The following is a 17,823-nucleotide window of genomic DNA, read 5'->3' as shown; positions in this document are numbered from 1 at the left end:
TGCAATTTTTTTAGAGTTGCATTACTTCAATTACTCTCAGATCTTTGGGAAACTGAAGGCAATGTTTTCTCCCCTCTGATGTACAAGTATATTTTGAAGAATATTCCTTCAAATATTCCAGTGCAATAATAACATTTTTGTAACATTATCTTTTTGTAACATTACATTAGCATATTAATAATTGCACCTATCTGTATTCATCAGAGGATGTTCCTAATGCCTTTAATTAGTAACAATGCCAGTCGTGACTTCAGTGTTTAGGGAATCTCAGCTGCATGCTTGCCTCCTTCCTCCCATCCACTTGCCAAAGACATCATGTTGAATAAAGATGGGGTTGAATCTTGTCAAACCATGAGTGAGGATACTAATTTGCCTAATTGATAACATTCTGAAAGCCACTAAATTCTGCCATACTATATAAAAATCCATTTCTAATAACAGATATGGGGAGCAAATGGAGCTTTTTAAGTAGGCAGCATTTCTAATTATTTCTGAGGAACTGAGATTCCTCAGGAAGATAGGTAGTATAAAAAAATTAACTTATGGACAAATAAATTTGTAAAAAACTAGTTAAAATGAATTTAAAATACAAATGAAGGGTTTCCTTTTGTAAAAGTATTATCAGAAATTTTAATGTTATTACAAATTATGTCTTCCTAAGATGATGATGAAACATACATCACTTTCAAATTTACTGACTTAACTTTTTTTTCAAAGGAGTATCTTGCATTTCTAGTGGAAGTTCTATGGACAATGGGAAACACTAATTAGAAATTATGTGATCAGAAACATGCCTTCAATGACTCATTAGTCTGGATGCTATATACATTTAAAAGCAAACAAAACAGGCTAAATGTCCAGGTAAATATACTATAGGTGTTGTGATTATAGAAACATTAGAGGCCTGGTGCACAAAATTTGTGCATGGATAAGGTCTCTAGGCCCTGCTGGAGATCAGGGCCAATCTGTGGGGTGACCAGCAGGGCAATTGTGGGGCCCCTACTGGCACCCATGTTGGCCAGCATGGCACCACCCACTTGGTGGCCCTGTCCTGCCACCACCACCAATGCCGGTAGCTTCCCTCTGCAGGGTGACTGGCAACGGTGTTGGGGGGCCTGAGACCTGCAGGCTGGGGCAGTTCCTATGTTGAGTGCCTTCCCCCTGGTGGTATTATCAAAACTTTTAACATGTTATTACAAATTATGTCTCCCTAAGATGATGTATTATCAAAATCTTTAACATGTTATTACAAATTATGTCTCCCTAAGATGATGTATTATCAAAATTTTTAACATGTTATTACAAATTATGTCTCCCTAAGAGACTCCATGCTAGGACAGAAATGAAGTCACTCCCACTGGGTCCTCCCTTCCTCATGCACTTTTATTCCTTCATTCACAAATCTCAGCCTTTCTCTGAAGCTGAAGGATATGCCTCAAAGGCATATCTAATGCTGTATCCTCTCCTTGGATTTTATCACCCACTGGGACAATATGCCTATTGCCCCAGCTCAAGTAATAGCATCCTCTTCCACTCTCAAGGATCCTAGTTTGCACAGTAAATATGGTCATCTTACATATTGTAAATTATTTTTCTCTTTCCCCCTAATTCCCCATTTCTAATTTTAATCATTCATTTTTTAGAATATAGAATTATAGATTAAACGGGAAAGAATTGAAGTCAGCTAGTCCTATTTACACTTGACTGGATTTAGCCTTTGTCTGAACTTTGGACAGTTAATTCATTACCATATGATGTGGTATTTTCCTAATTTATCTCTAAGTTTTATGAAAATCTTTTATCTTTAGCCTTAATTTTATTATTCTTTCCCAGTCTAAAACTCTCCACTTAATAATTTTGGGATTCCTTTGTCAATCATGGGTTATCATAATGCCCAGCTTAAAGTATTTTTCATCCATACTAATAAAGAAATATGCAAATTGGCCAGAATGTTGTCATATAATGACCAATCAGGATGGAGGCAGGGCCGGCAGAGAGCTCTCCGCATGCCTGTACCATGGGTCTGAAGGGTGGGAGAGAGAGAGCAGATAGGCAGTTAGAGGGATCAGGCTGACAGGGGAGCAGTTAAGGCCATCAGGCAGGCAAGGGTTTAGGAGCCAGTGGTTCCTGATTGCAAGAGGAATCCCAGTTTGGGAGAGGGTGCAGGCTGGGCTGAGGAACACCCTTCCCCACCCATGCATGAATTTCATGCACCAGGCCTCTAAATGAACATCTTTTTAGATATCTAGAAGAGTATGTTATATACTATCCTTGGGAGAATTGAGAAAATAGTTTCTCAAATCATATTTGGGTTGCATGGGTCAAATGAGAACCCTAGGTTGAAAGGATTACAGATCTATCATTTAATAGCTTCATCTACCATACTAGTTCTATCATTTACTAGAAAGTTTACTTCATCTCTTTGTGCCCCCGTTTCTCAGCAAAAAGGAAGAAAAAAAAAGTATAATACCGCTTATGGGCTGTTGTGAGAATTAAATATATAAAAGCAGAGACCTTATCTTATCACAACTTTATTCTAAGTGCCTAGCACAGGTAGTAGCAAGCACAGAATTAAATTCTCAATGAACATCTGAATAAACATTAATAAAAGCCCTTGGCACACTACCTTGCACATAGCACTCAATAAAAGGCAGCTATTACTATTCTCTCATTTTTCCAGTGACCTGGTTTTCTGACCTTACTATATTAATTACCCTCTTATGGAAGCTCCCTGGTTTATCAGTATTTTCCTTAAGATGTAGTTCTAACAATTCAGGTCTGTGTGGTGTGTGGTAATTTAGCTGTTTGAAGGATGCACTGGGAAAAAGCTAGTCTACTTGCTTGCATAAAGAGTTGACTTAGAAAAACTTTCTCCCAATACCATCCTTTAAACTTTGAGAAATGTATGGTTAGGAAGTAAAACTATTAGCCAATAGGAGTAATCAGCCAAGTGCAATGTTAGGGAAAGCCATCACAACCAGTGCTTATTATCACTGCACCTAATGAACAGTGTAGATCAGCGTTTTTCAACCGCTGTTCCGAGGCACACTAGTGTGCTGCGAGATGTTGCCTGGTGTGCCATAGGTGCAGACAAGAATTTTATAATTTTTCACTATTTTGTTTACTTAATATTTCATAATAAAGTAATTATAAAATACTTTGTGTTTATTTGATTCCTATTCAAGAGAATTACTTTATATATAGTCAATATAGGCACAGAGTTAAATTTTTTAACATTTTCTAATGGTGGTGTGCCTCGTGATTTTTTTCATGAAACAAGTGTGCCTTTGCCCAAAAAAGGTTGAAAAACACTGGTGTAGATTATCTACTGATTCATTAGGCTCTCCAGAGTATACTCCTCCATGGCAAGACTACATCAAGTTCATCCATATGCTTATCAAAGAGATCTCCATATATTGTGGGATGGTTGAATAAGTAAGGACAAACAAGAAAGCCCAAGGAAGATGCTGAGTAGGTGAACAGATTAACAGAGGCTGGAAGTCCAATTTCAGTAATTTTGAGGGGACAGGTTTTGATTTAAGGAAGCTGGAATTGGATACACTTATATTTGAATATTAAATATATTCAAATATAAGTGCAAAAATTCATTTGGAGCTTTTGGCAAAGAAATGTAAACTGATTTGATAATTTGAGACTATCGAGGTTTAGGTTTTGCTTTTGTTTTTAGTATAGTTGAGATGGAAGTTTGAAAATATTCCTTAAGATGACAGAGGGAGGTTGGAAGAGGTTAAATGTTAAGGACAATAGGATTGCTGGGCCATGGGGGTGGGTGGGAGATGAGCAGAGTAATAAATTGAAGCATTTCCTTTTCACTAACAGAAGTAAACGTAGAGGGAATAAATAATGTGAGGAAAGGAGGCAGTTAAGAGAGATCAATTACAAGTCCCAAAGTAGGATACTCTGCCTGCAGGGAAGGGTGAAGACCTGTGGAGGGAGGTGTGGAGCCATTGTGGGGGATGACGTGCACAAAGGGCGAAGACGAGGATTGTTGACCTTTGGGAAGGCTGTTCCCAGTAGTTCAATTTTAGGACTAAGAGAATAATCTCCCTCCTTCCCGAACTAATCCTTTTTGCGGCTTAAACTCCTCTGAATTCAGCAACAATATCTTCTTTGTGCTAAAAACTATATTAACAAGATTCGTACGCATTTTTATATTCCCCTTAAAAATGAGACTGCGACTGCACTAGGAAAGGATTTGAGGCCTTGTTCACACGCTAATTGAGGGGCGGGGCGGTATGCGGGCCGTGAGCACAGGCGTGGGGTCGCCCTCGCAGCGCCGCGCGCTCCGCAGCAGGTCCCGGTCCGCGCCGGGGGCCGGGTACGGGCAGAATCTCGCCGCGCAGCTTCGGCGCCCTCCATCCGGGTCCCTTCCCTTCCCGGCGCGCGGCGGGTTCCAGCCGCTGCCAGGCGCCCGACGGCTCTCGGTCCGGACGCTGGGCCGTGTTGCCCGCCGAGGAGAAAGCCCCGGGTGGGTCGCCACGAGGGCGCTGTCTCCGGAGACCCTCGCCAGCGCCGAAGCCTGCGGGCCGAGGCCGTCGCGGGGTGGGCGGTGGGCCATCGTGTCCCCTCGGTCGCCGGCGCACAGGGACGCGCCGTTCAGGGCCATCTTCAAACGCGGCCTCCGGGCCTGCCTCACGTCCCGCGGTTCGGGGAGGCCTCTGCGCCCCGCGGGTCAGTCCAGCCGGTGTCGGGCGCGGAGACGGAGGCCCGCTCCGCGAGCCATGCTGGGAGCCGCAGCCTCCAACGAGCGCTCCCCTCGCGAGCTTGCGCACTCCGTCAGCGCACGTCGACGCCAGGCGGGAGCGAGCGTGACAGACGCTGACGTCGGCGACGCCGGGGAGCGCGGGGACGAGGGCTTTGGAGAGTGCGCAGTGGGCGCGGCGGCGGCGACCCCTCGGCCTCTCTCGGGAGGGGGCGACGCCGCGATGGGGGCGGCGGCGGCGGAAGCCGATCGGACTCTCTTTGTGGGCAACCTGGAAACTAAAGTGACCGAGGAGCTCCTTTTCGAGCTTTTCCACCAGGTGAGCGGGTGGGACCGGCCTTTTCCTTTCGTTTTCCGCCTGCGTAGGGCCGGGCCCCAGGCTCCCCGCTCCTTCCGGGCCTGTTGGGCCGTCCGGACGGGCGCCCTTCCGGTGGCCGGGAGGCCTGGGGTCGCGTCCGGCGTCGGGGGGTGTCGCCGCGTTAAAAGAACCCTAGTTAGTCCCCGCGGAAGTGAGGACCGAAGGTGGTGGGGGATCCTCAGGAAAGCATTTCCGAGGCAAACATTCAGGGGTCCCGGGGAGGTAATACACATGGGTTCTCTCTTGAGCAGAGTTTTTTTGTTTGTTTGTTTGTTTGTTTGTTTTTAATTAGTTTTTTAAAAAAATCATAGTTGACAGACGATAATATATTAGTTTGAGGTGTTACAACACAGTGATTAAGACATTTATAGAGAACAGTGTTTTTTCTGTTCCCCCTTTTCTCGTCTTTCCCTTAAGACACTGTCTTTAGTGTGCCTGACAAATTACATTTCAATTTCCTTGTCTGTCTTTTCCACTTAGTTTCTTACAAAATTGCAGCATTAAGATATTTAAGTAGAAAAAAAAAAGATATTTAAGATAGTCATAGATGTTCCCTGGAAAAGTAGCCTTGTGGTGTTTCTGTATTACAATGTGTTAAAATTTTTTAAGTATCCTGTACCTACCCCCAACCATTGTTGAGTTTGATTAAGCCATACAAACCTGAATTTTTGGTCCAAAGATAAACTGCTGATAAACATTAATTTCTTTAGAGGGAATGCCGATGATGGTTGGCTACCTCCTTACAGTTGTAAAGTGCTGAGAAATGTACATTCAATGATAGTTTCTGGTTCCCTTAAGGGTTCCCTACCCCAAATAAATTAATCTTCAGTAATGTATCTGTAGGATCTTTATTCTAATCAAAATGGAAATCTGTGTGTATTTGTTAGAGTTCCTGATTAATTTCTTTTGTTTTTAATCTTGTAAAATTTAAATGTTCTCCTGAAATTGCCTTATTTAAGTTGTAAACTCTTTTTTGTCTATAGGCTGGGCCAGTAATAAAAGTGAAAATTCCAAAAGACAAGGATGGTAAACCAAAGCAGTTTGCATTTGTGAATTTCAAACATGAAGTATCTGTTCCTTATGCAATGAATCTACTTAATGGAATAAAACTTTTTGGAAGGCCCATCAAAATTCAGTTTAGATCAGGTAACTCACTATTCAATTGTAGCATTAAGATATTTAAATCTGTGGTGTTTGGGGAGAGGGATTATTTGCTGCTTTGGCTTTTTAAAATTTTATTCCGTTTTAAAGAACCATGGATGAAAATACTGTAAGTTTTGTGGATAACACTGACAACATGAATTTTGAAAGTTGTAATTTAAAAACTTAGTTTAAAATTTCAGCTTGGGTTAGTTAACAGAACATAAACTTTATTGTTTGAAAGACTTGGGTTTTGGGTCCATATTCTGAAAGAAACAAGAATTATTCTCTGAAATGCTTTTTGTTGTTGTTGGTCCTCACTAGAGGATATTTTTTTTCCAGTGCTTTTCAGAGAGAGAGTGGAAAGAAGGAAGTGGGGAGAGAGAAAAACAGCCATGTGAGAGACACATCCATTGGTTGCCTCTCTAACAAGCCAAGCCCCAGTAAGGGCTCAGGAATCGAAACTCATGTCCATGTCCTTGACCCTTTCCTTTGCTGCATGGGTGACACTCTAACCACTGAGCACACCAGCCAGGTAAAAATACTTTTCCTGGTTGCTTTGTAATTTACTTTTATAAGTTTGATTCTTGATTATGTGGGAATGAAACTTTGCATGTGTCCAGTCTTACAATTTAGTGTGAGGATCAGAATATTCTGATAGAGTGGATATTTATATACCAGATATTCCCTTATTTAGGACCATTTGTTTTGGATATATCTGCTAATTTAGAATTTTCACTCTGATGAAACTAAAGCAGTCTGTTAAAATTTGAGATTTTTCTCTTTTAGCTTATGTCTACCTTTTTGGGGTGATTTGGGGTGGGAGAGACAAAATTTCCAATTAAATTTTCTATCAAGAAGAATTTCTTAAATTATTTTATTTTAGGAAGTAGCCATGCCTCACAGGATGTTAGTTTGTCATATTCCCAGCATCATGTTGGAAACTCAAGCCCTACCTCCACATCTCCTAACAGGTAATATTTCTCACCTATTGTTAAATCCTTTCTTAGGCGTTTTCTTAGGTAGTGATCTCAGAATTCATAATGTTTGGTTCTCTCTTTAATGCTCCTATCTCTTTATTGTGGCTTTATTATTTGCTCTGTTGGATTATAGTTATATACCCTGTTTCCCCGAAAATGAGACAGTGTCTTATATTAACTTTTTCTCCCAAAGTTGCGCTAGGTCTTATTTTCAGGGGATGTCTTATCTTTCCATACACTAGGTCTTATTTTCGGAGGATGTCTTATTTTCGGGGAAACACGGGTATCTATACTAAGGGGACTGTAGATGTATATAATCCCCTTAAAATAGATATATAAAACTATTTTCACTTATAAAGACATACCCACACCTAAATATACATCTATATAATAAAATTTCACAAAATATTACTTACACTTATTACTTGCAATGTACTCAATTTACATTTTCTTTTATCTCTTAAAATTTAAATTAGTTTATACCACTATTACTTGCAGTTTAAAAATAGGCTATTGGACTAAGAGTTTATGGAATTGGATTCTAGGTCTGCCTCTACCAATTGTGTAATCTTGACTAGGCTCATTTCTCTGCTCCTATCCTTCCATTTGTAAGGAAAAGAAATTGAATTAAATTATCTCTAAAATGCCTTCCAGCTCCTGGGGGTTAAGAAAGGTATCATTTATTTGATACCTTAAATAATTTTATTAGAACATAACCACACTCTTATTTACTTAAATAATTTTATTTGGTGAGGCAGAAATTTTACCAGGGACAGTTTTTTCACTGGTATATTCTTTACTACTTTTTTTGCATTTATGATCTCCTTTATGTTTCACAGTAGTCTTATGAAGTAGGGATTAGTATTATGTCTTCCTTCTATATGAAGAAAATGAGGCTTGGGGGTTAGTTTGTTCAAGTCTGAACTGCTCTTATATTGTGGGCTGGGAGTCAAGCCCAGCCACTCGGATGTGCTGCCTAGTGGAGCTTAAAGTCGAACTCACATAATATATATATTTTGTGACTACCCTTTTAATTACTCAAAATTATTTCTCTAAGAAGGAAGCAGAAAGTGCTTGGAGAACCTTGTAATAAGGGAAGATTATATAAATGACTGAGGACCTGAAAGAGGACGATGTACTTAGATCTAATGCATGAAAAACAGAGTAAATGACATTGGAGAAGTACATAGATGCTGGATGATACAATCTTTCTTATAGCCTATAATTTGGATTTTGTGATTTTTACCTTAAAAACCATAGGAAGACATTGAAATGATTTTTGTAAGGTAGTTATAGGAATAGATTTGTTTTTTATTTATTTTAGATTTATATTTTAAAGAGTTGTTTGGTTGCAATGGGAAAATGGATTGGAGGGACCGAGGTAAAAATAGACCTATTAGAAAGCTATTGGTAGCAAGATAGGGAAGTTCTTGGAGTGAGGCTGGAACTATAAGACAAGTTGGTGACTTGATTCCAAAGACATGTTTTAAAATACAGTTAATTTAAGTGAGATTTTTCTATAGAGCAAGTTATTTCTTCAGGAAATGAGGAATAAAGTATAAGTCCTTAAAATTCTTACTTCCGAAAACCTGTTGCTCTCTCCTGTCTCAGTATGTCTGCTTAATTGCTTAAATCTCTAGATTTTTAAATGTTATTTTCTTCTGTTTCTCTCATCTGACATATCTAATTAATCAAATCTGTTTCTTTTGTTGTTGTTGTTAATCCTCACCTGAGGATATTTTTTGCATTGGGGGGGTGAGAGAGGAGAGGAAGAAACATCAATGTGAGATAGATTCATCGATTGGTTGCCTCCCACATGCACCCTGACCAGGGACAGGGATCAAACCGCAACCCTTCAGTTTCAAGGCTGGTGATCTAACCACCCACCCACACTACCCAAGGCACCATCAGACCTTTTACATTTTAGTTCTTTGTGTAGACCTTTCCACTAATCCAGGGATTGACTTTATTTTTTTCTTTTCTTTTCTATAAAAGTGCAGATAGTTAATATTTTAGACTTTGCAGGTCATACAATTTCTTGCTTTGCCATGTAGCAATCCATAGAAAATATGAAAACAAGAGCGTGGTTATGTTCTAATAAAACTGCAAAAAATGATTTGGTCACGGGCTACCTCACTACTCCTTCCCTCAGCTGGAATGTTCTTCCAGGTAACCTTGTAATTCAGCTCTCACTTCAAAGGCTATCCTTGACAAGCTAAGCAAAAATAGAATCCTCTCTCTCATCTCTACTTTCTCTTTAGTCATTCAGCGTATCACTTACAACTATGTGAAGCTTTCTCATTGTCTGAATCCTTACCCCAGCTACATGAGAGCAAATAAACTTGTCTTGTTCATTCCTTTGAGAGCTGTGTCTGCTCATGATTGTTATGTAGTAAATTCTTGTTGAATGAATGATTATATGTTGTTTTATTATTTTGCAGACATGAAAGGACTATGGATAACATGACTCCATCACAACAGATAATTCAGAGATCTTTCTCTTCTGCAGAAAATTTTCAGAAACAAGCAGTGGTAGGCTGATTTTTCTACTTATTACTTAAAAAACAAAATACTTAAAATTTCAGATGATTCTTTTTTTTATGAATTTTTTTGGGGTGACATTTGTTAATAAAATTATATAGGTTTCAGGAAAAAAGTTCTATAAACCATCATCTGTTTATTGTATTTTGTGTTCACCACCCCAAGTCAAGTCTTCTTCCATCAGTTTTATCCCCCTTTACTCTCCTCTCTTCTACCTCCCGTCGTCCCCCTTTTCATCTCATAATTGTCATACTGTTGTCTGTGCCTTTGAGTTTGTTTGCTTAGTCATTCCTTTACCCTTTTCACCCAACATCGCAATTCCCCTCCCCTCTGACAGCTATCATTCTGATTTTTGTCTCTGATTCTGTTTTGTGTGGTAGTTTATTTTGTTAATTAGATTCCACATAAAAGTGAGGTCATACGGTACTTGTCTTTCTCACACTGGCTTATTTCACTTTCCATAATACTCTCTGGGTCCATCCATGCTGTCACAAAGGGTAAGATTTCCTTCTTTGTTATGTTTGAGTAGTGTTCCATTGTATAAAATGTACCACAGGTTGTTTTATCCACTCATCTAATGATGGGCACTTGGGCTGGTTCCAAATCTTGGCTATTGTAAATGACGCTTCAGTGAACCATAGGAGTGCATCTATTTTTCCGAGTTACTATTTCGGGTTTCTTTAGATATATCCTCAGAAGTGGAATTGCTGGATAGAAGAGTTCCATTTTTACTTTTTTGAGGTAACTCCATACTATTTTTACACAGTGGCTGCACCAGTCTGCATTCCCACCAGCAGTGCACAATGGTTCTCTTTTCTCCACATCCTTTCCAATACTTGTTTGTTGATTGATAGTAGCCATTCTGGCATGTGTGGAGTTTGGATTACTGCTTCAATTTCATTAGTTGTAATCTCTCTATCAGATTTCTGATTATTCTGGATTCAGTTTTGGAAGATTGTATATTTCTAGGAATTTATTCCATCCTGACTATCCAGTTTGTTGGCATACGGTTGTTTATAATATTTTCTTACAATCCTTTGTATTGTAAGTTGTTACTTGTCCTATCTTTCCTGATTTTATTTGGATCCTCTGTTTTCTTGATGAATCTAGGTAAAGGTTTGTCAATCTTGTTTGTCTTTTAAAAAAATCAGCTCTTGGTTTCATTGATCTTTTGATTGTTCTTTTTTAAACTCTTTTTCTTCTCATTTTAGCTTTGTTGTTATTTTTCCATTCCTTTAAGTATAGAATTAAGTTGTTTGAGATTTTTCTCATTTCTTAAAGTAGGCCTGAAATACTATGAATACCTCTCTTAGGGCTGCTTTTATTATGTCCCATAGATTTGGGGTTATGTTCTCATTTTCATTTGTTTCAAGGTATCTTGATTTCTTCCCTGACCAGGAATCAAACCATGACCTCCTAATCGCACACGTTAGTTTTCACTGACCTGAAATATATATTTAAGGATTGAAGATAGAGTTGAATTTCACATTTTTATTTTTCTTCACAGTTGGTGTTTGTGTGTTTCAAATACTCGAAATTCATTCTTGTTCTTGCAACCCTATGCTGAGTGACTTTTTAAAATCATATACTCTCTTTAATACTGAATATCAATACTTCAATTAATATACTGAAGTCTTCTAAACTAGCTGCCCCTTGAATGTTCCCCTTTTTTTTCTGTAGTATCTCCATGAGATGTTTCCTTTCAGTTGCCAACTTCTTTTCTTTTTTCCTTTTTCTTTACACTCATTTCTTTTTATTTTCTTTGCCCAAATCACAGTTTTGGCTTGTTGTCCCTACCCTTTTGAATTTAATAGGTTTATAAAATATAATGGTGAAATAAAGTAAAATTTTGAGTCCAATATAAAGGGATTAACTTTTATATACCTTTTATATGTCTCACTTTGTTGTAGGCCATTAAAGAAAATCATATTTGGCCAATGTCTATTTCACACATAGAATTTGGGAACCACTTGCCTAGGCAGTTAGTACGTGTCTCCATTTTATTCTCAGTAGTCCATCTCACACACTGTTTCAAATTTAATATAATTCTGCTTTGCTTATCATCCTGGTGATGTGACTTTTCAGTGTTTGCAGATAAAATCAGAATTTTCTAGCCAACTTATTAGCACTTCATCTTGTAATTCAAATAAATCTTTCTAGCCTTCCTGTCCATTTACTGGTTAGGAGATCTTTAATGTGTTTCAGTCAATTTATTTGCTATTCTGTTAACCCATTCAGTGTTTAATTGTTTTGTGTTTTTCTGTTTGTTTGTGCAGTTTTCTTTCCTTGGTATACTTACCTCCTTAAAATATTTTTCTAAAAATAGCCCATTCATGCTTTTGATACCTAAATCAGATGCCACCTTTCTGAAGTCTTTCCTAATAATATTGAGCTCATGACTCTTTATATGTTCATCACAGTCGTTTTGTAGGATTTCTTCCCTTCTAAGTCATCTCCGTGAGGGCAAGGAGTGGTAGTTATGTACAAATATCCTGTAGCTGAACAGTGGAGTGAAGAAGCTATTGTATTGTACTACTTTTAGTTATATTTAAATTAAGATCCATTTAGGCAAGAGTGATTTTGCTTTTCTATTATTAGTTTGGTTAACTGTGACTAACTCACCATTGGCTTTGATATGTAGAAATGTTTGCAATTAAGATTTCCTTCTTTTTGTCTTACTTCAGATGAACAACGTTTTGAGACAGATGCCATATGGCGGGAAATTTGGTTCTCCGCATTTTGATCAGTCAGGATTTTCCCCATCAGTTCAGTCACATAATCATAGTTATAACCAGTCTTCAAGCTCCCAGTGGCGTCAAGATACACCAGCATCACTGCGTAAAACCAGGCAGAGTTCTCATCCCTACATAGTAGACAGACACTATAGTCGTGAACAGCATTACAGAGGACACAGAGATGATTACTTCTATGAAGACAGGAATCGCGATGGCTGGAGCCATGACCACGATAACAGAAGAGACAGCAGTAGAGCTGGAAAGTGGCATTAATCTCGAAACTAACAACTGTTTTTATAGGGTCATCCTAGGCCCTTTGGACTAAGTTGGTCTGGAATGTTTGGACTAAGTTGGTCTGGACAAAGCAGTTTTATAAGTTGCCACGTTTCTTGATAAATTTTTTAAAACATTTCTATAGTCTGATACAGAAATGAGAAGACTTATGATTACAGTTTTTATTGATAACCTTTCACCTCAGGGCTTCATGAAGAGGAAAGGGTTTTATGCAAAAGAAAGTTCCACAATTCCTAATTGTTTTAGAAATTGAGGAAAGCACATGTTGTATGTATTGGTTGTATCATAAAGCAAATATTTTAATGATCTATTACCTATTGTATTGCAAGAACCTGCTTATTAGTGAATCACATTTTGTGTATATGATAGAAAACATTCAAGTTGGTAGTCTAAAATATGGTAGTATTTTGTTAACAAATGAGAAAATGTAATTTCAATGATTTGTTTTTCTAACATTTGAGAAAGATTATTGGTAAAGTTTGTGAATAATCATATTGTTTAACTTCATGGAGAATGTAAGTGTAAGTTCTGTGACATGCTCTTTGAGTTTTCCCTAATTGGATATCAAGTGTAAATCTACACTTCCTATTTCATTCTAAAATATTAGAATTTTCTCATTAAATCATGTTTGACTAAATAACTGAAGTCACTCAGGAAGTTAAATATCTCTAAATGTATTTTTTTAAATTAAAAATTCAGTATTAGTGTAAATTCTCCTTTTCAGGAAGAACAAAAATGCACATGCAGAGTCAGATAAAAGGATTTACTGAAAGTATGCTTGTTTGGGAAAAGGTTCATAAAGCCTTTAAGTGCTGCCTCTATTACTCAAACTTTAAAAATTTACAACTTTTTAAAGTGCCCAGGGTATGTGTGCAAGGACACATTTTATTATATGGATTGTACATGTTGTCTTTTATGTTTGAACATTTGAAAGAGTTAAGTCTTACACATTCTGATTTTTAAAATTTTAAATCCTGTTAAAACTTTTATGTATCAAGATGTTTCCCTTTAATTGTAGAACTTGTTTATACAAATTCACTCCTTGCTATATTTGGATCCTTTTTAATAACTAGCATTTTTGTACTGATACTTTTTAATATATTGAAAACGTAAAAAGGGGTATGTGTCTTCTTTTAAAAAATATTTTTATTGATTTTTAGAGGAAGGGAGAGAGAGGAACATTGATGAGAGCAGAACACGGATCGGTGGCATCCTGCATGCTTACTGACTGGGGCTTGGACCCTAAACACAGGCATGTCCTGACCTGGAATCAAATTAGCAACCTTTCCACGGACAGGACAACACCTAACTGAGCCACGCCTTTCTTTTTTTTTTTCTTTTTTTGTCACTATAGAGACATTGTACACAAAAAGTTAGCAACGTACTTTTTATTCAATGATTGGTGGTAAAAATATGAGTTCATCTGGCTGGTGTGGCTCAGTGCTTGAGCGTGGACCCATGAATCAAGAGGTCACTGGTTCGATTCCCAGTCAGGGCACGTGCCAGGATGGTGTGCTTGATCCCCAAAAGAATCATGCAGGAGGCAGCTGATGGACATTTCTATCTCTCTGTCCCTCTCCCTTGTTTCTGTCTCTATCCCTCTTCTTTCCTCTCTCTTTAAAATAAACATGAAATTAAAAATAGCAGTTTTTCAAGCATCTTAAAAATAAACATTTGTACATATTGAACTTAATATTTAGAGTCAGACTTCCAGCGACACTTGGATTATTGTTCCAAGTACTATTCTTGATGTGCATTCAAGATTCCTTTTTTTAAATGCATGCCTTTTTCTGTCTAGGTAAATGGTGCTATTCAACCATTCAGCATGGAGAGCATTAAGATCAAATTTTTCATCTCAAGCATTTAATAGAAGGATTTGTTTCCAATAAACATATTTTCAAGTGTCATGATAATTCAGTAGTATTTGTAGATATTATCAAAGGGTAATACTGCTCTATTGCCACTTATCTGTGGGTCAGGCTCCTTCATATTGATTCATAGGTGATCCTGATTCAGAATAATCTTTTACCAGGGCCTTTTGGGGCACACCTGTGAGGTTCCAGTCAGTCTTTTTCACTTTAATGACACCTCATTGAAAGTAACTAAACTGTGTAAAGGGATAGAACAAGACATTTCTGAGGAGTTGAGTCTAGTTGGTGGACAATTTACATGAGGGTTGAGAGCTCCAGGAGTAAGGAGATTGCAGGAGAGCAGCTTCTTCAGAGTGTTCCATGAAATGTTACATGTTCTGTGAAATAAGGGTTCTGTAATCAAATGATTGGCAAATGTACTACTACTGACTTTCTGTTAGAGAACGATAAAGAACAGCACCATAAAGCTGCTGACTAGCACCCCAGAAATCTGTTTATGTCCTAGCCTGTTTGGTTCAGTGGATAGAGTCGGCCCGTGGACTGAAGGATTCCAGGTTTGATTCTGGTCAAGGACACATACTTCAGTTACAGGTTCTATCCCTGGCCCTGGTTGGGGCTCATATGGGAGACAATCAGTTGTGTCTCACATCGATGTTTCTCTGTCTCTCCCACTTCCTTCTGCTCTCATAATCTGGAAAAGTATCCTCGGGTGAGGATTAACCAAAAAAGAAATCTGTTTATACTTATCCTTGTATTTTCCAAATTTGCTTGACCCTTTTTTTATCTTTATGCATAACTAGAGGACTGATGCATGAAGTTTGTGCAAGGGACTCGGCCCTTGCAGCCCTGGCTTCGGAAGTCATCTGGACAGTCATTCTGCTGTTTGGTCTAATTAGCATATTAGCGCTTTATTATATAGGATGTATATTAAGGCACCCAAAGAATGTTTGACTCTACCCTTCTCCATCCAATCAACCATAAACTTTATACCACTTTCTAGTTATGTTGTAAGGCCCATGTTCCTTTTACCAACTGCCACCATCTTAGACTGGGCACTCCTCACAACAGGGTTATTCCCACAGTACCCTAATATTTAAGTACCAGTTTATGTATTTTGTTCTACTCTATTTCTCTTTAATAGCCTTTATTCTGTATTTTCATTTTCTTTTTATTTGTGTATCTAAGCTGCATGAAAACAGAGACCATATTTTATTCACTACTGAAATTTGCAGTGCCCAGTGCCTGGCATAAATATACTTGGCAAATTTTTCTCTTCTTATTTTTTTATTATTTTTTGTTAATCCTCACCAGATGATATTTTTTCCATTGAGTTTTAGAGAGAGTGGAAGGAAGGGAGAGGGGACACAGAGAGAGAAACATTGATTGGTTGCTTCCCATATGGGCCCCAACTGGGGCTGGGACTTAAATCTGAAACGCAGGCATGTGCCCTTAACTGAAATCAAACCTGAGACCCTTAAATCCATGGGCTGATGCTCTAACCACTGAGAAACATTGGCCAGGCACATTTTTTATTTTAGTCCTCACCCAAGGATATGTTTTTCTTGATTTTAGGGAGAGAGAAACATCCCTGTGAGAAACACCGATCAGTTGCCTCCTTACCTCAGATGGGGATGGAATCTGTACCTAGATATGTAACCTGACTGGGAAACCTGCAACCTTTTGGTGTATGGGACGCCACTCCAACCAACTGAGCCACCCAGACAGGGCTACTTTGTACATATTTGATGAATGGATGAAGGAACATTTACCAAATAATTGAATTTAAAAAGAAGGCTTCAACATAGAAAATGTTTTAAAAATAGATTTGCTAACCTTGAACCATTATTCCATTATTAAACTATGTATCTCAATATATTGTGCATTTAATTCACTATAGAAATCTATTTGGTTTTCAAATTTTTAAGAAGTTTTTGATCTGTATTCATTAGGTTTTAAAAAATGTTTAATTTATTTCTGGAATTATGGTTCTGCTAGTTTTATAGAGCGAGTTGATAAACTTACCTTTTCCAGTGTCTTGGGAAAATTTGAGTAATACAGGAATTCTCTGTTTCTAGAAGACTTAAGTTCATTTATATACCTACTAGAGGCCTGGCCTGTGGGATCTGGCCAAAACTGACTCTTGAACGCAAACCACCCCTGCCCTGAGGGGTCCCAGATTGTGAGAGGGTGCAGGCCAGGCCAAAGGTCCACACCAGTACATGATAGGGACGGTGGAGGGATGCAGGAGTTTGGCCAACCATGGAGGGACCACAGGAGGGCTCCAGGGCATGTCTGGCCCATCTTGCTCAGTCCTGATTGGCTGGATCCCAGCAGCAAGCTCACCTACCAGTCAGAGAATCTTCCCCTGGTGGTCAGTACGTGTCATAGTGAGCAATTGAGTGGCCTTAGCATATCATTAGCATATCAGCTTTGATTGCTTGAATGGATGACCGGATGACCGGACACTTAGCATATTAGGTTTGGGGTGTTAGAAGTAACTCTTTTATTCCCTTCTCAATTTCCTTTTGGCTATTCTATTCATATTTTATACTTTCTCAGAAGTCAATGTGGATACCTTACATCCTTCAAAAAAAAAATCAACCATTTTTTTTGTATCTTTCCACATTGTGTTGTATGTAGTATTTCTTATAATTTTTGTAAGACTATCTCTAATGATAGTTTAGTTTTAGTTTCTGTTGTATTTTGCCTTCCCTCCTACACCCAGATTTGTTAGTGGCTTTGCTATTTATATATTTTATATTTACATATGTATAACCTTCACACTGCATTGTTGTTAAAAACAGATTTTCTTTTAAGGAGATTTAAATAAGAGAAAGCCCTACATATTTTTCCAATAGTGGTCATTTCTATAGCTCTTTTTTCCTTTGTGTAGATCCATTTATCCATCTGGTATCCTGCTAGAAGAACTTGACTTCTTTTTAAATATATATATATATATATATATATATATATATATATATATATATATATATATAGTGCAGGCTTGCTGGTGATAAATTATTTTGTATGTCTGAAAAAGTCTTTTTCACCTTTTAAAAATATATATTTTTGAGAGAAACCAAGATGGCGGCATAGGTAAACACCTAACTGCAGCCTCACACAACAATTTCAAAAAAATACAAAATGGACATTACCCAGAACTACAGGAAAGTCGACTGAC

The 17,823-nt window shown here is 38.1% G+C and overlaps 1 protein-coding gene and 1 long non-coding RNA gene across 2 annotated transcripts; one reads left to right on the top strand and one right to left on the bottom strand.

Annotated features, from left to right (window-relative positions):
* Window positions 1–2,522: 2,522 nt before the first annotated feature.
* Window positions 2,523–13,887, top strand: RBM7 (RNA binding motif protein 7). Its single transcript, XM_084893900.1, has 5 exons — window positions 2,523–5,042; window positions 6,065–6,227; window positions 7,108–7,195; window positions 9,643–9,733; window positions 12,427–13,887. Exons 1-5 carry the CDS (start codon window positions 4,257–4,259, stop codon window positions 12,748–12,750), a joined length of 1,452 nt encoding a protein of 483 aa, XP_084750026.1. The 5' UTR covers window positions 2,523–4,256; the 3' UTR covers window positions 12,751–13,887.
* A 37-nt stretch (window positions 13,888–13,924) lies between these two features.
* LOC311627433 lies at window positions 13,925–17,555 on the bottom strand. The gene is made up of 2 exons (XR_014795909.1): window positions 15,273–17,555; window positions 13,925–15,242 (listed from the first exon to the last, which is right to left on the bottom strand). It is a non-coding gene; the product is annotated as an uncharacterized lncRNA (long non-coding RNA).
* Between the last annotated feature and the right edge of the window lie 268 nt (window positions 17,556–17,823).

The sequence above is a fragment of the Pipistrellus hanaki genome (assembly GCF_964339955.1).
Source record: "Pipistrellus hanaki genome assembly, chromosome: 9".
Lineage (NCBI taxonomy): Eukaryota > Metazoa > Chordata > Mammalia > Chiroptera > Vespertilionidae > Pipistrellus > Pipistrellus hanaki.
This window is presented reverse-complemented; position numbering and strand designations above follow the sequence as displayed.

Coding starts and splice junctions, on each gene's coding strand:
- RBM7 (XM_084893900.1), top strand. CDS start 4,257: ATGCGGGCCGTGAGCACAGGCGTGGGGTCGCCCTCGCAGCGCCGCGCG. Junction 5,043..6,064: donor TTTTCGAGCTTTTCCACCAG/GTGAGCGGGTGG, acceptor TTTTGTCTATAG/GCTGGGCCAGTAATAAAAGT. Junction 6,228..7,107: donor CAAAATTCAGTTTAGATCAG/GTAACTCACTAT, acceptor ATTTTATTTTAG/GAAGTAGCCATGCCTCACAG.